General features: G+C 38.8%; 1 protein-coding gene across 1 annotated transcript in view; it reads left to right on the top strand.

The window, feature by feature from the left end:
* Positions 1-25,896, top strand: part of CACNA1A (calcium voltage-gated channel subunit alpha1 A) — a 269,796-nt gene that overhangs the window by 76,117 nt on the left and 167,783 nt on the right. The window contains exons 4-5 of the mRNA XM_063292909.1: positions 21,109-21,200; positions 24,919-25,071. Coding sequence (XP_063148979.1) covers positions 21,109-21,200; positions 24,919-25,071 — 245 coding nt within the window. The remainder of the gene's footprint in view (positions 1-21,108; positions 21,201-24,918; positions 25,072-25,896) is intronic.

The raw sequence follows: 25,896 nt of genomic DNA, 5'->3' as shown, positions 1-25,896 counted from the left end.
CTAACTATAGATTGCTCATTATTGTGGATGTTATTAATATTATTACTGTGGTTGTAATTCTGGATCTTGTTGTAAGCTGAATGAGTCTGTATGATTTGGTGGCATGTAAGTATGATAAAAATATAAATAAAATAAAAATAGGGAATAGGAAGTAATGAAAATTTCAAAAATGGATTATGGATTAGTAATCCTGAATTTATCTAATGATATGTCAGTGTGGTAGAATAGCTCAATATCTTCAGTAAGACCTGAGATGCCATTGCTGGGTGTATGAACTCCTTGTAGAGTCAAAATGGATGGGGAAACTAAGAGAAATCCACAAAAGTGGTAAGAGTAGGAATGGTTCTATAAGCATGAGGGATGCCAATCAACCTAGGCTAAGAATGTCAAAAGCAAACCCAGAGGAAGACAGTGGCAAAATATTTCTGTATTTTTGCCAAGAAAACTGCATGGCTATGTATGATATGTTTAGGGTTTCAGTGCAGATGATGAGACCACTGGGTTAGAAGGTACTGCTCTAGTTGCTGGGGAAAGATGTACAATTTGCACAAGTGGATTGGAGGTGATAATGTGGCCAGGCCAAAGCTTCAGTGAGATCAAGTCATTGATTGTACCACTTTTGAAAGAGTTCTCATTTTACAAGGACAATATATACTTGGAACATAGTATATAAAAGTATAAACCAAGGAGAACCTAAAATTGTCAAAGCAGAAATGAAATGTATAAATTTGGATGTCTGAAGAATAAGTCAACTTAGACAGACTGGGAAAACAAAGTCCTGCTTTTTGTGTCAGATATCCGAGCTCCTTTCAGTTGCTGGATGTTCCTCATATGAGCTCGTGAAATGGTGACCTGTTTCATTTCCCAAATTCTCTGGCTTGAAACAGGGCACATTCATTCATTCATTCATTCATTTAACTTTTATCCCACCTTTATTATTTTTATAAATAACTCAAGATGGCGAACATACCTAATACTCCTTCCCCTTCCTATTTTCCCCACAACTACAACCCACTGGCAACATGCTCCATAATTCCATAAGTACAGCATTTCACAGTTGAGTCAAGGTGAGAATATCTAGCAAGGCAGGCATGTGCAAAATGAGCAGAGGTATCACAATAAAGATACAGACTGAAAGTACATCTGCATAGTTGCTCTGTAATTGACATGGTGGAGGGGTTCTGATTGCTGCCAATTGTATAGTTGCAGTGCCAAAAATATTTGAAGAGTCAGGAAAAAAAGTGAGTGTAAAATTTTCCCTCTTTCCTCTCCATTCCTAGTGTATCTCAGTTCTTCTAGCTTTTCATCTACAATCATGCAATGTTGAAACAGCTCCTTTAAATTGTCTAGCAGACCCTGACGAATTAGTTCACTCTTTCCATTTATTAGATAGACCTTCCCAAAATTAATCTGTTAAAACTAAATTGTTCTGGCCAACATCCCTAGCATACAGTTGAAATTCTGCTGTATATTCTCACACTTTGTGCTCACCTTGGTACAGGCTGTGAATCTTCTGATTAACAGTAGCTCTTCTGGCAGAGTTATCAAAGGCAGCTCTAAATCTCGGTATAACAATTATGGGATCATTGTTATCCATGACAGGAATTGCCCATTTGGCAAGTTCATTTGGCAAGAGTCCAAGAATAAAGGCCACATGAGTATTATCTGTAGGGAATTCAGCTGATCTCCCAGTAATGTGCAGCTCATACTGGATGACGAAAGACTTGAACTTGTCTTGAACTCCATTACATTTGCCTAGTAACGATCCTGGAAAGTGAAGTAATATGAGCAGGAACAGCAGAAGGTGCAATCTGGCAGACACAGCTAGTTGTAGCATTTGACCCATTTCCCGTGTCATTTGAGTAACAACATTATTCAAGCTGTTGATCTATGTATCCACCTATTGTTGGTGTTGAAATAAAGTTTTGGTGACCTGTTCTAGTTTCAGAGGTGCTCCCAGGAGTCAGTTGCCAAGGTCTAAGACAAGAACATGAAACTAGGTAGTCTCTCTTATAAGGGAGTAGTGAGTTTCCAAGATTGTAAAACTCCTCAGAGCCACCACAGTCAAGAATGTAAGGCTACTGATAATTCAGACTGGGCAGGTTTATTGCAATGGGCAAGGAGTTAGGTTACAGAATCTTGGAAAGTGGAGGTGTGTATTTTGGCCCACATTTTATCAGTGAGTATATTAAGTGAGGCTTCCCTATGGACTTCGAATTTTTTTCTTACCGAGTCTTGATTTAATGGGGAGGATGCCCATTAAATATCACAAAATTGTCTATTCTTTTTCTGCAATATTTTGGAAATATCTTCATTCTTAGGGTCAGAAAATTGCAACACAGGTTATTTGGAACCTCACTCTGGCTGACCATCTTTAGACATCCTAGTCTGTCTGTCTGAGGATTTTTTTTCTGAGGTAGTCTTGCCTTCTATTGAGAACTTTTCTCTGCCACCCAGTTCTAGGAAGGCCCTGTGGATATTCCTGCCCAAGTACAGAAGTTTTGAATGGTTCATATTCCAACCCTGAAAAACAAAAACTAAGTCTATAAGTATTGAAAACTTAATGAGGAATTCCCTTACTAAACTCAGGAAGCCAAATCTCCAGATAATGAGGAAAGGAAATACAGGAAAAACAAGAAAAAGTTGTGGGAAAAAGGATGTGCAGTGAGGAGAGTGTGCAGTCTTTTCCTTCCTCCTCCTCAATGATGAAGGGTTGAAGGATAAAGAAAGGGATAATAGTAGTGGTAATGGGACTGGAGGACTTGGAAAATGGCAATGGCAGAAAATCTGGAAGAGAGAGTTGGAGTACTGGTGATGGTCTGGGGGTGACAGGGAAAAGAGGCCCCTATTAGGCATAGTGGCTGCAGGGAAGAGAACCCAGAAGGTGTGTTCATGGCAGTGGGAGAAAAAGACCAAGAAGTAGTATTAGAAGAGTCACAGGCTTAGGAACAGGCATAGATCATTTTGTAAACTAGACTATACTTTTGTAATACCTTTGAAGAAAGATTACAATAAAACAAACCATATACAGGGTTAAATGTTCTCTTTGCGTATACTTTGTACCATCTATGAGCAAACCTGTGACAAAGGCAACAATCACACATTTAGAATTCCAAACAAATTCAAGATAGCCGAATTGAATTGGTTATTTACTATCTGCTGGCATAAGAGCTTGGGTTTCAGTGCATAAGTTCACTGAAAATAATGGTTTGAAAATTATCATTTGGGCCTCCAGTTTACTGTTAGGAAGGCCGTCCTTATTTGTGCTCTTTTTTCTTTGTCACTGTCCGTATTTTATAGAATACAAAAAATAAAGATAAGGAAAAGCCATAGCTTTCAAGTCAGTCTTGACCCCTGTAGTTTTCCTGCAACATTTTCAGAAGTGGTTTGCCATTGCCATCCTGGGGCTGAAAGAGTCACCCAGCTGGCTTTGTGCCTGAGGCAGGACTAGAACTCACGGTCTCCCAGTTTCTAGCCTGGTGCCTTTAACCCCTACATCAAACTGGTTGGCTGTCATATACTTACTAAGTACCAAATTTGATGCTGTGAAACTTGGAAACAGATGAGAAATATCTGAGAGTGGAATTCAGGGGTTGGCTGACATTTTGATTGAGTTCTCATGACACACTGAACTAGCTAATTACATTTTAGGCTACCAGCGTGCAAACTTGGTCCATAAGATTAGTTTATGGTTCAGTGATCCTGCAAACCCAGAAAGTTAGGAGTTCTCAAACTGCAAGCTATGACTGCTAAAGGGCTCATGAGCAATCTGAGGAAAGTCATAAATATGTTGGGGTCGGGGGGGTTGTACACACAAAACAGGATTGTTACCAGAATTCACTCTGATCCTGCCCAGACAAACCAACAGTTAGCTTCTTTTAACAAAGCTCAAGTAAATTTTGACAAGGCTCCAGCTTTGTGCATAAAAGCTGGGTTGCATACCCAAAGCTGAATTGCTGTCAGAACCTACTCCTTCCCTGACAAGGGGTGAATTCCCATAGGACTCTGGCATGTGGACACAAAGTTGTAACATTGTCAAAACTGCTTTGTCTGGGCTTGTCCAGGTGAGCAAGTAGCAAAGCCTGCATGGAATTTTGAGAGATGACTAAACCCATGGGTCCAGCTACCTTGAAAATGACAGCAGCACCATGATTGGAGAATGGTTTCCTGCTGACAGTAACTTCAGTGTGGTTTCTGCAGACATTTGCTTTGGAGTGTCTATGGAAGTGAAGTTCCGTCTTAGTAAATTTAGAGAAGTGTTAGTGAAAGTGAATGTTATTGGCTGTTAAAATGAAAAACTGAAGACGATCAATTTATTAGTAGTGCTGATATTAGCCAAAGTCAAGAAAATATAATGAAAGTTGTATATCTTTTGGTTTCACAAGTGCTTATGTTGCTAGAGGTATGCGTGTAATTTGTCAGTAAAAATCTTTATCTTTCTGTTCACTGAAAGATAAAGCCAAGCAAATAATTAGAAACAAATAATGCAGACTTGGCTAATAAGCAAGATTTTTTTTAGTCGAAGAAAAGATTAAGTTAAGAAACAAAACATGCATCTAATGAAATATATGACTGTCTCTTCAAAATCACTTCCCACTTCTTACCAAGTTGAACACAGAATTGTCCAATGCAAAAAGCTCCATACAACTGGGAAAAAAATTGTTTTAACAGCTACTGATTTGGTTACTGTACAATATGTTGGGCAAAACTAGTGCCAAACAGCTTTCAAGTATCCCTTTATCAAATAACACTATTTCCTACCAAATCACAGAGACAGAGAATCTAATTGATCAACTAATGAAAAAGATATGAAAGAAACCGCTTTCCATTCATATAGATGAGACAATGAATAGTGCTAAGAATTCTTATGTAATAAGATGTATCAAATTCACTGATGAGGGTAAAAACGTATGAGAATTTCTTTCCCTTTATAGAAATTGTAGGGACACCAAAACTTAGGAGTGTTTCAGTATTATTGACAGTTGTATGGGTGCAAATCTCTCTGAGTAATCAACTTGTATGGGGAACTGTAGAGGATTTCAAAGTTTTGTATATTGAAAATCTGCTGCTGCTGTTTAGGCATACTGTATGGTTCATAGACAAGCTCTTGCTTCCAAAGATTTGAGCCTAGCATTGAAGACATTTCTATAATTTTAAATATTGTATATTATATAGAAACCATGCCTGTAAAGTTAAAGAGGTTTGCAAGAGCTTTTGAAGAGATGGATGCTGAAAAAACGACTTTATGTTTTACTGTGCACCAAAATGTCTGTCTCGGAAAAATGTTTGACACATGTTTTCAAACAGAGAAATCAACTATTAAATATTTAACTCAGGAAAGGTATAGTATTGCACATTGTGATTTCAAATATAATTTTAGCATATTTAAGTGCTAAACTAAACTTTCTTAATTATTTCACTACAAGGTGATAATAATATTCTTCGGTTCAGCAACAAATTAACTTTATTAGGAAAGATGAACTGTGGAATAGTAAAATAGAAAATGGAAATTTAGACATGCTTCTACTGTAATACAATTTGAGGGGAATAACACTAATGAAGATTTGAGGATTTATATTTTATGTCACCTTTCTTTTCTGAAATTACACATTCAGTACTATTTCTGAGATATGGAAATAGGCAAATTTGACTGGATAAGGAACCCATTAGATGCTAAAATGATCATTGGCACGGTCACAAGGAAGAGTAATGTTTTTTTTTCTGATATTTCTTCGAAAATAAAATTCTCAACCAAATTTCCCTCTGAATTTTGGATAAAGGTATAAAATAAGTAGAAAGGATTAAATGAGGCTATTGGCATTCTAATATTATTTTCAACATCCTATTTATATGGGTGATGATTTTCTATAGTTGCTGTATAAAGAGCAAATACTGATCCAAAATAAAGATACACTGAAAAATTGGAGTGGCTGTCTCAAAAATAAAACCAGGTTTCAGGAATTATGCAAAACTAGGCAAGTCCATCTTTCCCTTATAAAATATTATTTTAAATTTGATTGTTTTATTACTTCCACTTATTTTTATTTTATAAAGTTTCAAAACTCTGTCATTGTTTCATGTGATATATAGAATAAAATTTAATTAGTAAAAGTAAGTGGTATGTTTATTTCTTCCCTAATGCCCAATGAAATTATAAGTTTTATTCATGGGGAAAGCTCTCACAAATTCATTTATCATTTTAGTGGGGCATGGCACCACAAAGTTTGAAGATCCCTGCAATAAATCATGCTCAAGTTAACTATGGATATATGTGTTTTGCAAACACAGCGTTTATCTACCATGAAACTTAATCTTATTTTAATGAAAGAATGTCTGCTGTAATGTGTGTATAATGATACACTTACCTTTTTGACTCAGTATATGTAGAACCTACAGTGTAAATCAGAATGGTAAATTGCATTTTGGCAATTGATTGTTTGCAAAGATCTAAGATGGCTTTAATCTTGTAAAAATTATCCGTTTAGATTAAGACTGAGATAATATGTGCAATGGAGAATTTGTTATTTTTATTTTTTCCAACCTAACAGAACGTTAGAAGAAATTACGAAAAGGGACTCAGGATTCTGTCTGCTATCAGCAGGATAATTCTCTGAAAAATGTGACGAAATTTGGTGTGATAGGAGAAGGTAGCAAAAAAAGAAAAATCCTGAAAAATGAAACAGATTTTGGCCAGGACCTTTAGAGGAAAAATATTCAGAAAAACATCTCTCTAGGAGTAGTAATGGAAGAGCAGCTCAGAATACTGATCTTCCATTCTTAAACCCCCCAACCCCATTCCTGGTCACAGGGAAGAGCTGCAGCTAAGGGTTTGGAAAGAATTCCAGAAGCTACACGCATCATGATTTCCTTTCTTTGTCGTTATTTCATTTAACGACCACTGTGCATGAAGGCAGGTTTTTTCCCCCTTTAGCTATGTATATTGTTATAACTGTCTAGGATTACCAGTTCTGGGTTTTCTGGAAGCCTTCTATATCTTGAAAAGATGCAGAGCATTATGTAGTCTGCATTCTGAGAAAAGCCATCTCGTGTATTTCTGCTTAGTATTCACTTTTTCAAAAGAAAGGAACGATGACAGGGAAAAAAATGACAATCCTGCTTTGCCTGAATCATTTTCTACATGAAGTAGTTTGCAGTGGCAGGCAAAACTGAGAGCTTGTGCGGAATGAATCAGATGACCAAGAGAGCTTGAGAGGGCCTGTGAGCCTGCATCAGTTTTGTTCTTTAAGAAAAAAGGAAACAACACACATATATACAAACATACATATATGTGTGCACATGTGATTAGACGTGTGTGTGCACAGACATACATGCATGCATGCGTGCGCACACACACAAACACACTATTCACCCCAATTCTTAAAACACTGAACCTTGACCAACAGAATAATTCTGGTCCATTTTTCTGTTGCATTAATAAAGAGCCAGTTCACAAACAGCGAACACATATTAATGATTCAGGATCAGGGTTGACTTAAATGCTAAATAGTCAAGTGCTCAAAGGCACAAAATCACCTCAGATTTACATGTTAACACTTTCATTTGGAAATATGAGCCATGCAACTCAGAAGTTACTATATCTATTTCAAATGGCCCAAATTTTATATATGTAGCCATAGAAGGATTGTGAGGACGAGGGGTTTTTACCTTTCACTAGGCTTGCAACCAATCACATCCAAATTCTGTTCCTATTAACTTCAGTGACACATTAATTCCAGGTACAGTATATTTAGGACTTGAGATGATGTACCGTTACTCTGATCTGATAACCTTTCTACCTGTGCTAAGCGTGTTTTATTTTGACCCTGATGTATGACCACTGCAGCTTTATCAGTAACAGCACTTGCAATGGACCAAAATATTAAATATGCTGTTGTTTTGTGTTTGCCTTGTGTGTGTATAATCTCTTTGGGATGATAAGCTACGAGTACTGTTGAGAAATGTAACCACTTCTTGGGAACAGGACCAGCCTCGCTTTAAGTAAAATGAGATAAGTGCCTTGAGTAGCAAATAAATTGTTCTTTAATTTGTTATTGCATTTGTACTACTAGGGGTTTGGAGATGTGCTTCAGGAATTTTCTGTCGATGTGCCAGAATAATAGGACGGGCTTGGGGTGCAGTGCACACCAGAGTGTCTGTGTGACTTTGTGTGTACATTTATTTGCTACTCTGCTTCAAGATGCAGTAAGCCAGTGCTGCTTGGGATGCCTATGGATGTCTAATGAAGGAACTATGCTTACCACCTTTTTGTTTCTTGCTAAAGGGAAGGTGACAATAATTGTGCCAAGGCTTTTTCAGGCCAGACTGTTTAACACCACTTTTACTATAAATATTCTCTTCATGATAACATTTTAAAGTATCCATAGCTTCCATGTTGCTGATAAATGTGTCATTAAAAATAGGAAAAAAAGGGGCTGCAGAGAATGACACAGTGGCTTATAAATCAGATATATACTGCATTTCATAGGGCTGGCCTCAGTTTTGCTACCAGCTGAACATCAATTGGATTTAACACTACAGTATTGACTGGACAAAGTATGTGTGCAGAATAATACAGAGAAGCGCTGCTATATGATCTTTTACTGTCTATCTGTTTGTGTGTACTATATGTGCCTTCTCCTGGTGTTGACTCCTGGTGAATGCCTTAATTAGTCCCTGCAGTTTTACAAGGACTCTGCTCTATTCATTATTTATGCTGCAGTCACAGGCAAGGACCTGGCAACTTAGTCCATGCATAGGTTTAGGAATGATGGCAGCATTAGTTTTCCCAGTGGAGCTCTGGAGTTTTAAATGTTGCCATAGACAAAAAGAAGAAACAGGGTGGCGGGAGATTGCAGTTCAGAAAACATAGAAATTGAAGGAAATATGCAGTAGTCCAAAAATAACATGCATCCGCAAAATGCTGATAACCTGGATTCCTATGAGGAACCTTCTCCCCCTAGAGATGAGGTTGGCCTCATCGCTCCTGAGCTTTTGAATGTCCCTCAAGACCTGGTTATGCCCTGGGGACCCCAGGGGACAGGTGATCTAGTGAGGTGGCTCCATTATTAACATCTCTTCACTTATAATTTTCTTTTCTGTTTTAGTTCTGCTTTTATAGTTTTTAATGTTTTTAAATTATTATTATTATATAATGGTTTTTAGGTAATGTTCATTTATATATTTACTGTTTTATTGAATTGTTGTACACTGCCCAGAGTCACTTTCATGAGATGGGTGGCCATATAAATTTTGTTAGTAAATAAATAATAAAACATCATTTACTTAGAGCCAAAGTTCATCTGGTCTTCTGTTTCCCATGGTGACAAATAAGGTATCTTTGAAAAGGCCACAAGTAAGGTTTGCAATAGAAGTCTTCTCCAGCTCTTTCTCTCCTAGTATTCTGAGGAGCATTCTGCACATAGAGTTTCCATCACAGTCAATTACATCCTCTATCAATTTGTCTAATTCATTTTAAAACATCTAAGCCAGTAACTCTGAGAGTGCCTTGGACTGCAAGAAGATCAAACCAGTCCATCCTCCAGGAAATAAAGCCAGACTGCTCACTTGAGGGAATGATATTAAAGGCAAAACTGAAATACTTTGGCCACATAATGAGAAGACAGGACACCCTGGAGAAGATGCTGATGCTAGGGAGAGTGGAAGGCAAAAGGAAGAGGGGCCGACCAAGGGCAAGATGGATGGATGATATTCTAGAGGTGACGGACTCGTCCCTGGGGGAGCTGGGGGTGTTGACGACCGACAGGAAGCTCTGGCGTGGGCTGGTCCATGAAGTCACAAAGAGTCGGAAGCGACTGAACGAATAAACAACAACAACAAGCCAGTAACTATGTGTCTCTATAGTTCTTGTGCACTGGATGAAAAGATGTATTTTATGAATAAACAGAGAGAGAACAATGTGTGTTATTATTTCAGGCCACTTCCCCACTAGGGGCTTACAGTGTGTTTAAAACATCGTCCAGTCATCACTGCAGTTATTAAAGCCTATGTTTGTGTTATTTTGGCACCATGATGTTTGGATGATCTGAGAAGGTGCTGTAAGTCACTAGTGGGGAAATGGCCTCAGACAATTAGGAGAACTGAATAATTTCAATCTGACTAACTGTAGATAATAGCCCGTTTATCAACAACATCTTTGATCTGGTATTTAGAGACTGGCATATGGAATTATGTGGAAACATTTTGAAAAAAAAAACATGAAAATAGGCATACATGATTGTTAAGCATGTTAGTAATTAGTGCAGTATTGGGGTGGGAGTGGAGATTGCTGTATTGGGGTGGGGGTGGAGTTTGCTTTATACCTATTAATCATAGGAAGATAAGGATATTGTACTGTGTCATGTCAAGCAGCTTTCAGAGATATGGCTTCTAAATCTCTGATGTATGAGCCCCAAAGGACCCAAGTAGCTCATGGATCTTGTAACACATTAGATTGGAGGTTTTATATTGCACATTACAGAAGAAGAGTGGGAAAAGGCCACAACTGTATAATCTAAGAATTAATTCCAGTTTAGGGACTAGCAACTAGTTCCCATCCTATTCCATTCTAAATAGGATAAAAGAATGTGATGTGCATGTCAGGATAAGTGCTATCTCATTATGCAAATACCCATGTATTTCACAAATGAAATACATTACTATAGAGTTAGAGAGTGCTCTGCCTTCCTGTTTGTTGGGGACCTGACTTTTAGTTCTGCTGACTCACATGTGAATAAATGGCTCTTAATTGGAGTTGCTCAATGAGCCCTCTCTGTCAGCTTTTAATTACCATAGGAGAAAGATAGGAACAATCAAGAATATCTCCAATCAAGAATAATTCCAGAACTAAGGGATCTCATTTTAACATAAACATTATGCTCTAATATGCAACCATTTTTAGGTTGGGGAGAGGCAAAAGAAAGAGGTGAGATTCTTTAACAAAAAAATCAGTGAAATTATGTTTTTAAGAGGATTGCTATGTCTTATCACACAATAAGCAAGCATGCATGTGATGATTCTAATATATTTACCTCTCACCAGTATTGTAATATTTAACTTCTGTGATGAGACTGCTCTCCACCATAGCAGCTTGCTGGTTCTTCACCTATTCATTTTATCATGCAGACACCAAAGAAACAGTTTGTACTTGTACTGTTGATAAGAAATGAAAGTAGGGATTAGTTTAGATTCCCATAGGAAAGCTGTCATAGGAGAAGGAAGGGCTGAAAGAAGGTTGGTATTAATATTGTATGCTATGCTGACATTAGAGATGGAATAAAACAGTATCAGAGAAGATTCTGAGGAGGAAGAGGAATTGTGTATAGCTAAAGATGCTATAATAGTTATTATGGACTAGAGAGCACCAGTAGTTTTGAAAATGGACTGTTAATCTGTTGTCTATCCAGAGTAAATTTGGCTGGTATAACTAAAATAGATTGAGCAGTTTACATTAATAAAAATTTTAAAAGAAGAACTTGCAGGGTGTGAAAAACATAATAAAATGAAATTAAATAGTCTTGGCCATATATGGAGAACAGGGGTGAAATAATTAAAGGGAGAAATTGCTGAATGGAGAGGGCATCACACTAAGACATTTTGAGGTTTAAAAGACAGAGAAGATGCTGCAAGGAGAAGAAAGACATCACAAAACCATTCTTTTATTTTAATAAAGACTAGATTTAAATATATTATACATGTATTTTATTTTAAGTACCTTTAATAAGAAAAATGAGAAATTTAACTTATAAATAAGTAAATGCAGGATACATTTCTAATTACCCTTCAACTGAAACTTCTTATGATGAAATGATTGTTCAGACAGAGAAAGAGAAGTATGTTCTTTAAACCATTTTATAACTGATGGAGAATGTATCATATAATACTAGGGTTTCTTTTACAATATCCATTTCCAAAATCCTCCTGTTACTTTCCAAACTGATAGTATATAATTCAAAAGAACAGGAACATTTACAAAAAACAATGTGTCTTCTGGAATACAATCATTATATGAAATAACTTCTATCAAAAAGATAGAAGCATAACATTTAAGTACTTCATATAACCAATGTTGAACTTTGAGCACATGTCTCTCCAGTGATTAGCTAAACCTATCAGTTCCTTTCTAAAAGAATGCAGAAGTGTCCTATTGACATGAAATAATATTTTGTTGAATTACTTTTACTGATTATATCATTAATGAATATAGATGTTAAAATATTATGTGGCATTCTTGCTAACCAAGCCCAAAAGACAATATGGTAGATTTGATACATTCTGATCAGGCAGAGCTTATTTGTATTATATACAGTAAGAGGTGAGAATTTGAGATTATTACTAAATCTTGTCAGTATAAAAATGTTAAGGCGAATTCAATTTCTATGTGCAGAAATGTTTGAAAAATTTATTGGCAATACTTATTTTTTATTCTTTCAACATTTTCTTTTCTTTAGGATTTAAAAACATGGATTACAATTATTTGTGCTTCCCCAAAAGCCAAAGCGACACTGTGTTTACTGACCCCTTTTTATTTAACAGGCATATAAGATACAGTTGCTTCTCTCTCTGATTGTGTTTAGCATGAATGATTACTGAGTACTGAGATTCAGTTCCTAATATAGACAAAAGTACAAGCTAGATGATATATTAGCAAGTTATATGTTAGTATTTACTGATAAATATGAATCTTTGTGCTAAAATCAATAAAGTCTGTTGGTGGTTATACCTTTCAGGTATAATATTAATGTCTTTGGGGGATACGATTTTGGAAAATTTTCCTCCTCATCTTTCACTCATGAAGTTTCAGGTCTCAGAGAAGGATGTTTTAATTTCCCAGAGTAATTTTTTTTCTTGTGTGTGCAAACCATTGTACAATACCCTTAATTTCACATGCTAGCAAAGTAATGCCTAGGTTCCTCCAACATTGGTTAGAGCCCCACATGGAAAAAGTGATGGCAGATGTTCAAACTGGCTTTAAAAAAGGCCAAGGAACAAGCAACTTGATGTATGCTGTATAATTGAGAAAGCCAAAGAATACCAGAAAGAAGTCAGTATGTCCTTCATTGATTATGGAAAGGCATTCAATTGTGTGAATCATGTCAAGCTGTGGAATGCGCTCAGAAAAATGGGAATCCCAGAACATCTCTTTGTCCTCATGCAAAACCTCTATACAGACCAGGAAGCCACTGTACGCACAGAACATGACAAAACAGACTGGCTCGAGGTCAGCAAAGGAGTGAGACAAAGCTCTATATTCTCCCCTTATTTATTCAACCTATATACTGAATATACTATATTAAGGAAAGCTGGATTGGAAGATGAACCTGGTTTTAAAATTGGAGGAAGAAACATCAATAATCGGTGCTATGCTGATGACAGTACCCTGATAGCCAAAAATACGAAGGATTTGCAAGCTCTAGTGATAAAAGTAAAGGAGCACAATGAAACAATGGGACTAAAAATAAATATAAAGAAGACCAAACTAATGACAACAGGTAGAACAACCAGCCTCAGAATTGACAATGAAAATGTTGAAGTGATGAATAGCTTCTTCTTTTTAGGATCAACCATCAAAATTAAAGGAATAAGCACTTCAGAAACATGACACAGACTAGCACTTGGTAGAGCATCTGTGAAAGCCTTGGAAAAGATATTCAAATGCCATGATGTGTCTGTGCCTACAGGGATTAGAATAGTGCAGATAATGATATTTCCTGTGACACTCTATGGAAGCAAAATTTGGACTTTGAAAAAGCAGGATAGAAAAAATATTGATGCTTTTGAACTTTGGTGTTGGAGAAGACTCCTGAGAATACCATGGACAGCCAAGAAAACACACAAATGGATTATCAAACAGATCAATCCACATGAGGCACAAATGACCAAGGTCAAATTATCCTACTTCAGACACATTATGCAATTTTAGGATTGGCACATAGGGCACTTCTTATAAGTTGGAAGGTGTGAGACTCCAGTTACCTTGGCAAATATGGAATTGTCCCTCCTTCTATATTAGCTAGTATATATGGCATGCCAGATCCAATTTTAGTCTTATGCCAAATTAAAAATTTTGGAGGGACTAAAACTTGAAATTAGAAAAACAGTTCTTTTTTTTTTAGAATTAATGTTTAATGTATATCTTAGATCAATTAAGAGAGGATATTTTGTTATGCGTGCAGTTGCAACATAAATATCATTTATCCCAAAATGCAGAGTGGCAAAAGTAAAATTGCTTCTAACATCTAAATATGGCTCAGCAGCCCTAAAGTGCTTCAGAACACCCTATAATATCAAAACATTTAATATGTTATTTACAAAATAATGAACCAATAATAAAGATTTATAAACAGCTGTTAGAATACATAAATGATGTATTCAAAAGTATAGGGAAGTATATAGGAAACTGCATGAATGCCAGTGAAAGATCATTCATGAATGTCAATGGAAAATCAAATTGGCTTCTCTATGTCACATTTCTAGAGTTTTAAAATTATGATTAATTCAGTAAAAATTATTATCTTGGAAGAAGGTTTCTTAAGTAGGGGCCCTCTTTAAAGTGGCAAGGAGCCTCAAAAATCATTAGCAATCATTAACAAGAGACAGTCTTTGGAGAGCCTTATACACCCAATTAAGAAGTAGTCTAGCAGGCTACTCTATCCTTCCTTTTCCTTTCATACAGATGAAATGAAGAAGACTGTGCATACAAGCATTGGGCTAAGTTTGGTCTGTTAGAAAATAGTCAACCAATACAATCTATAGATTTGCAGGTAGTCTTCATTTAGTGACCACAATTGGGACTAGCAACTTGGTCGTTAACTGGGAAATCACATGACCATGACTGTACTTAAGATTTTACTTCAGCTTTCCTTTTCCCCACTCCCCCGTCCTTTGGAATGTTCATCCTGGTGCTGGGATAATTAGCAAGAAGAGAATTATTGTTTCTATTTACATTCATTCGAGATGAAGGGATTACAAGAGAGTAAGCAGGCACAGAATGGGGAATACACGTTGAAAGGAATGCGCTAGTGCTGGCATGGGAGCTGCAAGCATGCTAGGCAAATAGCCAACATATTCCCCATTGTGTGCCTGTTTACTCTCTTGTTATCCCTTCCTCTCCAATCTCTCTGATATGGGGGTGGGGGGGAGAGAAAAAAAAACAGGTCAGGCACAGGAGAGACTGCCTAAAGAGATAACTTGTTTAGACAATCTCTCCTGTGCCTGACCCGTCTGTCTTCCCTTCCCTTCCCTTCCCTTCCCTTCCCTTCCCTTCCCTTCCCTTCCCTTCCCTTCCTTCCTTTCCCTTTTGCAGAGCAGAGAAATTGCTTAAACAACCAATCTCTTTAGGCAATCTCCCCCAAGCATGCTCAGGGCTGCCAGTGCTAGCGCATTCTTTTCAATGTGTTCAATATTGGGCTCTCCATTTGAACAGGCCCTTCCTGCACCTGCTTTTTACAAAAGGGTTTTTTCCAAATGGGGAGGGAATCCATTATTGAACCATTATTGTTTGGTCCTTCAGCAAAGGATCGTTACCTTGTCGTGGTGCTGGAGCTTGAGCACCTCAATGATGCCATGAGCTAAACCGTGAAGGGCCACCCAAGACGGGAAGGTCATGACAGAGAGGTCAGACTAAATGCGATCCCTGGGGAAGGTAATGGCAACCCACCTCAGTATTCTTGCCGTGAAAACTAAATGGATCAGTACAACCAGAGATATGTTGGTATACCATCGGAAGATGTGACCCCCAGGTCGGAAGATGGTCAAAATGCTACTGGGGAGGAACAGAGGATGAGCTCAACTAGCCCCAGACGTGATGACGCAGCTAGCTCAAAGCCGAAAGGACGGCTAGCGGCCGACGGTGCTGGTGGTGAATGGCGAATCCGATGTTCTAAGGATCAACACACCATCGGAACCTGGAATGTAAGATCTATGAGCCAGGGCAAATTGGATGTGGTTATTGGTGAGATGTCAAGATTAAAGATAGACATTCTGGGCGTCAGTGAACTGAAATGGACTGGAATGGGCCACTTCACATCAAATGACCACCAGATCTCCTACTGCGGACAAGAGGACCACAGAAGAAATGGAGTAGCCTTCATAATTAATAGTAAAGTGGCTAAAGCAGTGCTTGGATACAACCCAAAAAATGATAGAATGATCTCAATTCGAATTCAGGGCAAGCCATCTAACATCACAGTGATCCAAATATACGCCCCAACCACAAATGCTGAAGAAGCTGAAGTAGAGCAGTTCTATGAGGATCTGCAGCACCTACTGGACAACACGCCTAAAAGAGATGTTATTTTCATCACAGGAGACTGGAATGCTAAGGTGGGCAGTCAAATGACACCTCGAATTACAGGTAAGTATGGCCTGGGAGAACAAAACGAAGCAGGACACAGGCTGATAGAATTTTGCCAAGACAATTCACTCTGCATAACAAACACTCTCTTCCAACAACCTAAGAGACGGCTTTATACGTGGACTTCACCAGATGGACAACACCGAAATCAGATTGATTACATCCTTTGCAGCCAAAGGTGGCGGACATCTGTACAGTCGGTAAAAACAAGGCCTGGAGCTGACTGTAGTTCAGATCACGAACTTCTTCTTGCACAATTTAGGATCAGACTAAAGAGATTAGGGAAGACCCACAGATCAGCTAGATATGAGCTCACTAATATTCCTAAGGAATATGCAGTGGAGGTGAAGAATAGATTTAAGGGACTGGACTTAGTAGATAGGGTCCCGGAAGAACTCTGGACAGAAGTTGGCAGCATTGTTCAGGAGGCGGCAACAAAATACATCCCAAAGAAAGAGAAAACCAAGAAGGCAAAATGGCTGTCTGCTGAGACACTAGAAGTAGCCCAAGAAAGAAGGAAAGCAAAAGGCAACAGTGATAGGGGGAGATATGCCCAATTAAATGCAAAATTCCAGAGGTTAGCCAGAAGAGATAAGGAATTATTTTTAAACAAGCAATGCGCGGAAGTGGAAGAAGACAATAGAATAGGAAGGACAAGAGACCTCTTCCGGAAAATTAGAAACATTGGAGGTAAATTCCAGGCCAAAATGGGTATGATCAAAAACAAAGATGGCAAGGACCTAACAGAAGAAGAAGAGATCAAGAAAAGGTGGCAAGAATATACAGAAAACCTGTATAGGAAGGATAACAATATCGGGGATAGCTTTGACGGTGTGGTCGGTGAGCTAGAGCCAGACATCCTGAAGAGTGAGGTTGAGTGGGCCTTAAGAAGCATTGCTAATAACAAGGCAACAGGAGACGACGGCATCCCAGCTGAACTGTTCAAAATCTTGCAAGATGATGCTGTCAAGGTAATGCATGCTATATGCCAGCAAATTTGGAAAACACAAGAATGGCCATCAGAGTGGAAAAAATCAACTTATATCCCCATACCAAAAAAGGGAAACACTAAAGAATGTTCAAACTATCGAACAGTGGCACTCATTTCACATGCCAGTAAGGTAATGCTCAAGATCCTGCAAGGTAGACTTCAGCAGTTCATGGAGCGAGAATTGCCAGACGTACAAGCTGGGTTTAGAAAAGGCAGAGGAACTAGAGACCAAATTGCCAATATCCGCTGGATAATGGAAAAAGCCAGGGAGTTTCAGAAAAACATCTATTTCTGTTTTATTGACTATTCTAAAGCCTTTGACTGTGTGGACCATAACAAATTGTGGCAAGTTCTTAGTGGTATGGGGATACCAAGTCATCTTGTCTGCCTCCTGAAGAATCTGTATAACGACCAAGTAGCAACAGTAAGAACAGACCACGGAACAACAGACTGGTTTAAGATTGGGAAAGGAGTACGGCAGGGCTGTATACTCTCACCCTACCTATTCAACTTGTATGCAGAACACATCATGTGACAAGCTGGCCTTGAGGAATCCAAGGCTGGAGTTAAAATCTCTGGAAGAAACATTAACAATCTCAGATATGCAGATGATACCACTTTGATGGCTGAAAGTGAAGAGGAACTGAGGAGCCTTATGATGAAGGTGAAAGAAGAAAGTGCAAAAGCTGGTTTGCAGCTAAACCTCAAAAAAACCAAGATTATGGCAACCAGCTTGATTGATAACTGGCAAATAGAGGGAGAAAATGTAGAAGCAGTGAAAGACTTTGTATTCCTAGGTGCAAAGATTACTGCAGATGCTGACTGCAGTCAGGAAATCAGAAGACGCTTAATCCTTGGAAGAAGAGCAATGACAAATCTCGATAAAATAGTTAAGAGCAGAGACATCACACTGACAACAAAGGCCCGCATAGTTAAAGCAATGGTGTTCCCTGCAGTAACATATGGCTGCGAGAGCTGGACCATAAGGAAGGCTGAGCGAAGGAAGATCGATGCTTTTGAACTGTGGTGTTGGAGGAAAATTCTGAGAGTGCCTTGGACTGCAAGAAGATCCAACCAGTCCATCCTCCAGGAAATAAAGCCAGACTGCTCACTTGAGGGAATGATATTAAAGGCCAAACTGAAATACTTTGGCCACATCATGAGAAGACAGGACACCCTGGAGAAGATGCTGATGCTAGGGAGAGTGGAAGGCAAAAGGAAGAGGGGCCGACCAAGGGCAAGATGGATGGATGATATTCTAGAGGTGACGGACTCGTCCCTGGGGGAGCTGGGGGTGTTGACGACCGACAGGAAGCTCTGGCGTGGGCTGGTCCATGAAGTCACGAAGAGTCGGAAGCGACTAAACGAATAAACAACAATTGTTTGGTCTAGTTTGATACAGTTGAGTTTAGGGTCACCAACTTCTTTTTTAGTGGCCCAGAGAAGCTACATTTTACTAAATGTCATTTACTAAAATGACATTCACCATTTTGGTAGAATGAGTACACTGTCATATAAATCAGTGATGGTTCACATGCTTGTCTTCTACACATACAGTAGGTATGCAACACTGGGGTGTTGTTTAATCCAGTGCTGCCCTTGAATGTTCAGGTCAGTATGGTGGCAAGGAACACTTATTTCCAGCTGCATACAATCTGCCAACGCTATCTCTTCTTGAAGACATGTTGGAGAAAAATCTGTAAGAGAACCTTGACTTAGTTTTATTCCCCTTCTCAATATGATGTTTGTTTTGTCTACTCAAGCAGGAGTAATTCAGTCTCCAAATACTTTATTACGGGTTTGTACAGCCAGATCAAGCATACAAAGACAAAGATAAGCGAGTTGGACATGTGCTGTGCAATAGCAAAACTTTCCACTAGCTGTAACAGTCAAGCCCACTTCCTCTTGCATCTTGCTCTAACGATCTTTCTAACCACTTCCTCTTGCATCTAACTCAGACAGTCTAATAGAATGAAGAAACTACTTCCTCTTGAAGCCTACTTGCTAGTTAAATATTTGCTACTACAGTATACATTTATTGTGCTCAGGAGCTCCATGCTAAAACATTTATTGATGTTCAAATTGCTTAAATTCTTCCACAGAGATTTGACTGTGCCACCATTATCTACCTGCTGGTTACCCTCCAAATAGACCATGGTAATACACTCTTTATCTAGAGATACTGTACCTCTAACTCAGAAATTGCAGGGGGCACAGAATGTGGTGACCTGGCTTCTTCCTTATGTTTTCTGACAGAAGTCTGTAACAACTTCTCTGGCAAAGCTGCACACTGACTTCCCATATATTTCTAGATCAAATTCAAGATACTAGTGCTGGAATATAAAGTCCTCCATGTCTTGCCTACCAGAAGGAATGACTTCCTTCTGTATGTTGTGAACCAAGAGCTTTGATCATCCACTAAAGGTTTATTATAAGTGCCATCTTAGAGGGAGCCCATTTGGAAACAACTAAGGCAAGAGCATTTCAGTAGCAGCTCCAGTTTTGTGGAACAGTGTCCTTAGAAATTTGGAACAAGATGTTCTGTCTTTGGTTGGGTTTAAGAAGAAATTTAAACATTATTTTTTTACCCAAGCTTTCTTCCCATAACAATCTTTTTTCAATTCAGACTGTTATCTGGACATTTTAATAATGGAAGCTAAGTATTTTTATTGTCTGTAGATTTCTGGTATTTATGGGTTATATTATGTATTATATGTTTTTTATTGATGCTGATTTTTGGATTAACTGTGATAAGTTGTTTTGTCGAAGACCAAGCAAACAAACGAATGAATACATATAAGGTTAGGTAGATAATAGTAGATCTGTTATTATGCAATTAATGTTTATTAAGACTGTGGAAAGACCTTAGATTTCCTTATCTAAATGCTTTCCATCATGATGATGCATTTTTTTTATTGAAGCAAGAGTGGTTCTAATTAGCCCCGGTGAAGCCATTGTGTCACCTCTCCCTGTCCTATTAGCCTCTTCAGGGTGATGTAAAGCAGAGTGACACAGTTGCTTTACTCTTTGAAGCAAAAACACCCTGTTGCTTTGCAAAGCATCTCTGAAAGGGTGCTTTGCTCAAATTTTATTGGAACTGAACATTTAAAAATTTATACAGTCCTAATGCTTATTGTTGAGGGACGTGGTGGCGCTGCGGGTTAAACCGCTGAGCTGCTGAGCTTGCTGATCGGAAGGTCGGTGGTTCGAATCCGCATGACGGGGTGAGCTCCCGTTGCTAGTCCCAGCTCCTGCCAACCTAGCAGTTCGAAAACATGCAAATGTGAGTAGATCAATAGGTACCACTTCGGTGGGCAGGTAACAGCGTTCCGTTTAGTCATGCTGGCCACATGACCACGGAAGTGTCTACGGACAAACGCCGGCTCTTCGGCTTTGAAATGGAGATGAGCACCGCCCCCTAGAGTCGGATACGACTGGACTTAATGTCAAGGGGAACCTTTACCTTTACTAATGCTTATTGTTGGGGTAAAGAAGTCAATACCCATTTTTTTACTGTGAGTACATAATCAAGGAACAATAGTCTTAACAAATCAATGATTTCCATAGCAAAATTGATAATTTACAGAAGGATGGGGAATGTGAAAAATCTAAGCATGCTTTGGATAGTCATGATTTCTTTCCAAGCAGGCAATGGATACCATCATAGGAAAATCCAGATTTCTTCCTGTTCTGGTTTGTAGAAATATCTCACATTCCTAGAATCAACATTTCCTCTCTCTCTCTATCTCTCTGTTTTATCTTATAGCATCTTGTCAACAGTTGGTACCGAATTTGACTTGCGGACTTTGCGGGCAGTTCGTGTACTCCGGCCACTAAAGTTAGTGTCGGGAATCCCAAGTGAGTAGCTTTTAATTAATGTCTTTCAACTAACCAGCAACTATCTTGGACTACCATGCTCTGACACTACCAATTTACCCTTTCCATATAGATTAGAACTAACTCAGACAGCTTCTTATTGTTTTGCCTTTTAACAGCTTGATTACCTACTTCTGCCACCATCCACTGGAAATCCCACATTTTATTTTACTGTCTTTGCATGGAATCCACAAGAGGACCACCGAAGAAATGGAGTAGCCTTCATAATTAATAGTAAAGTGGCTAAAGCAGTGCTTGGATACAACCCAAAAAACGACAGAATGATCTCAATTCGAATTCAAGGCAAGCCATCTAACATCACAGTGATCCAAATATACGCCCCAACCACAAATGCTGAAGAAGCTGAAGTAGAGCAGTTCTATGAGGATCTGCAGCACCTACTGGACAACACGCCTAAAAGAGATGTTATTTTCATCACAGGAGACTGGAATGCTAAGGTGGGCAGTCAAATGACACCTCGAATTACAGGTAAGTATGGCCTGGGAGAACAAAACGAAGCAGGACACAGGCTGATAGAATTTTGCCAAGACAATTCACTCTGCATAACAAACACTCTCTTCCAACAACCTAAGAGACGGCTTTATACGTGGACTTCACCAGATGGACAACACCGAAATCAGATTGATTACATCCTTTGCAGCCAAAGGTGGCGGACATCTGTACAGTCGGTAAAAACAAGGCCTGGAGCTGACTGTAGTTCAGATCACGAACTTCTTCTTGCACAATTTAGGATCAGACTAAAGAGATTAGGGAAGACCCACAGATCAGCTAGATATGAGCTCACTAATATTCCTAAGGAATATGCAGTGGAGGTGAAGAATAGATTTAAGGGACTGGACTTAGTAGATAGGGTCCCGGAAGAACTCTGGACAGAAGTTGGCAGCATTGTTCAGGAGGCGGCAACAAAATACATCCCAAAGAAAGAGAAAACCAAGAAGGCAAAATGGCTGTCTGCTGAGACACTAGAAGTAGCCCAAGAAAGAAGGAAAGCAAAAGGCAACAGTGATAGGGGGAGATATGCCCAATTAAATGCAAAATTCCAGAGGTTAGCCAGAAGAGATAAGGAATTATTTTTAAACAAGCAATGCGCGGAAGTGGAAGAAGACAATAGAATAGGAAGGACAAGAGACCTCTTCCAGAAAATTAGAAACATTGGAGGTAAATTCCAGGCCAAAATAGGTATGATCAAAAACAAAGATGGCAAGGACCTAACAGAAGAAGAAGAGATCAAGAAAAGGTGGCAAGAATATACAGAAAACCTGTATAGGAAGGATAACAGTATCGGGGATAGCTTTGACGGTGTGGTCGGTGAGCTAGAGCCAGACATCCTGAAGAGTGAGGTTGAGTGGGCCTTAAGAAGCATTGCTAATAACAAGGCAACAGGAGACGACGGCATCCCAGCTGAACTGTTCAAAATCTTGCAAGATGATGCTGTCAAGGTAATGCATGCTATATGCCAGCAAATTTGGAAAACACAAGAATGGCCATCAGAGTGGAAAAAATCAACTTATATCCCCATACCAAAAAAGGGAAACACTAAAGAATGTTCAAACTATCGAACAGTGGCACTCATTTCACATGCCAGTAAGGTAATGCTCAAGATCCTGCAAGGTAGACTTCAGCAGTTCATGGAGCGAGAATTGCCAGACGTACAAGCTGGGTTTAGAAAAGGCAGAGGAACTAGAGACCAAATTGCCAATATCCGCTGGATAATGGAAAAAGCCAGGGAGTTTCAGAAAAACATCTATTTCTGTTTTATTGACTATTCTAAAGCCTTTGACTGTGTGGACCATAACAAATTGTGGCAAGTTCTTAGTGGTATGGGGATACCAAGTCATCTTGTCTGCCTCCTGAAGAATCTGTATAACGACCAAGTAGCAACAGTAAGAACAGACCACGGAACAACAGACTGGTTTAAGATTGGGAAAGGAGTACGGCAGGGCTGTATACTCTCACCCTACCTATTCAACTTGTATGCAGAACACATCATGCGACAAGCTGGCCTTGAGGAATCCAAGGCTGGAGTTAAAATCTCTGGAAGAAACATTAACAATCTCAGATATGCAGATGATACCACTTTGATGGCTGAAAGTGAAGAGGAACTGAGGAGCCTTATGATGAAGGTGAAAGAAGAAAGTGCAAAAGCTGGTTTGCAGCTAAACCTCAAAAAAACCAAGATTATGGCAACCAGCTTGATTGATAACTGGCAAATAGAGGGAGAAAATGTAGAAGCAGTGAAAGACTTTGTATTCCTAGGTGCAAAGATTACTGCAGATGCTGACTGCAGTCAGGAAATCAGAAGACGCTTAATCCTTGGAAGAAGAGCAATGACAAATCTCGATAAAATAGTTAAGAGCAGAGACATCACACTGACAACAAAGGCCCGCATAGTTAAAGCAATGGTGTTCCCTGTAGTAACATATGGCTGCGAGAGCTGGACCATAAGGAAGGCTGAGAGAAGGAAGATCGATGCTTTTGAACTGTGGTGTTGGAGGAAAATTCTGAGAGTGCCTTGGACTGCAAGAAGATCCAACCAGTCCATCCTCCAGGAAATAAAGCCAGACTGCTCACTTGAGGGAATGATATTAAAGGCAAAACTGAAATACTTTGGCCACATAATGAGAAGGCAGGACACCCTGGAGAAGATGCTGATGCTAGGGAGAGTGGAAGGCAAAAGGAAGAGGGGCCGACCAAGGGCAAGATGGATGGATGATATTCTAGAGGTGACGGACTCGTCCCTGGGGGAGCTGGGGGTGTTGACAACCGACAGGAAGTTCTGGCGTGGGCTGGTCCATGAAGTCACGAAGAGTCGGAAGCGACTAAACGAATAAACAACAACAACATTGAACACAGTGGGATTTAAAGACACAAAATATTATACTGTCACTATACGCATTTTCCTCTATATGCAAAAACCAGAATTCAGACAAAAGTGGGTTCATTATAGAAGATATTCCCAAAATTCATATATATTTAGAGAAGTGTCTAAAATGTGTTGATTCTCCAATCTATTTCCACGATAAAGGTAAAAACGCCATGTTGAGCTTTCTTGGCAACAATATGGATATTCCCTTCTTCCAGAATGTCTTTTTTTTTTACTTCACAGTTTAGCCAACAGCGCTGGAATTTGCTAGTGGACTCCTGTCTGAATACTAACTAGGATGACCTACTTATGCTTCTGAGCCCTGACAAGATTGACCAGATGTGACCACTTAGAAATAAGGGGATTAAATTATTGCATGAATGATAATTTCCCAGTACAAAATAATTATCAAAATGGATTTTAATGGATCAACATACATTCAGGAACACAGGAAACTGACTCTTCTGACTGACTTCCAGAATGTGCTTTCACACATGCTACTTACTTATTAGGGTCTTTTCTTGAAAGTCTTAAATTATTGGTCTTGTCTTAATTGGCCATTCCGCAGTAAAAGAACTGACACAAATAATAACTCCATGTTGTGCATGGAAAGGATAACTTATTTGATGTTCCTTTTTCTGCTACTTTAAGGTTCATAGGCCTGATGTGAATGCCATGTTAGAAGGATGAAGAATAAAAACAAAGTAGGGAACAGTATGTAATTCCCTCTGTATCCTGTTAAAATCACAGTCGTGTTTGCTGCTGTGCATGCTTTAGGTCTACTCTCTGATTATCTTGCTCTGTCTTTTGTTGCAGGTTTACAAGTTGTCCTTAAGTCCATAATGAAGGCCATGATACCTCTGCTACAAATTGGCCTCCTCCTATTTTTTGCAATCCTTATTTTTGCAATCATAGGGTTAGAATTTTATTTGGGGAAATTTCACACCGCCTGCAAGGATATTCATACAGGTAGGTAAAGAGCATTTGTATTCCCTTCTTCTACCAGCTGCCCAATTCAAACAAATTAGCAGATGTGATTGTTTTTAAATTGGGAAAAGGTAACTAGCAACAAATATTATTTCTGTTAAAATAAATGAGCTGCTAAGATAAGGTTCAAACATTGTACTAAGCCATAATGCAATTTGTTTGGTTTTGGCTTAGTACAATTTATGATGCCAACTACAAACCATGGTTTATGGCTGTATGAACTAAGCCATGATGGATTGTTTAACAAAGCATGGTTAAAACGTATTATATGTTTGCTGAATGATCATTTATATTTGCTTTGAAATGTAAGCTGTGTAAGAGGAATATAAGTCAAAAAGCAGGCCAGCTGGTTAATCACTTTTTATATTTACATACAGCATTTCCTGAAGAGTTAGCTCCAAAAAAAGACAATTCTGTTTCTGCAGATAACTGATGGGTTCATACAACATGCTAAGGGAAAAAAAACCCAACCACATTATGAATGAATGTGGTATATAAACTTAGTATCTCAACAGGGCATCTCAAGCTTTCTTCATGTGAACTAATTTCAAGAAAGACTTGATAGCTTCCATTGCTTTGCTGATTAGAGCAACTAAAAGAAGCATGGATTTTACCTTCTATGATCCATTTACTCTTGGTACATTCAGCCTAACTATGGAGAAGTAACCTTATGTACATGTTGCCACAGCAGCAAATAAAGGGGAGGGGGGCTCCTCCATGTGTACAATGCAAATCTATAAATCTATACTTTCTTCTGTGAGATGAACCTAACTATCACTTGATAATTTCTATGTTCCTTTGCTTTAC

This window comes from Candoia aspera, chromosome 2 (assembly GCF_035149785.1).
Source record: "Candoia aspera isolate rCanAsp1 chromosome 2, rCanAsp1.hap2, whole genome shotgun sequence".
Classification (NCBI taxonomy): domain Eukaryota; kingdom Metazoa; phylum Chordata; class Lepidosauria; order Squamata; family Boidae; genus Candoia; species Candoia aspera.
The sequence above is the reverse complement of the archived record's forward strand: the minus strand, read 5'-3'. Positions and strand labels throughout refer to the sequence as shown.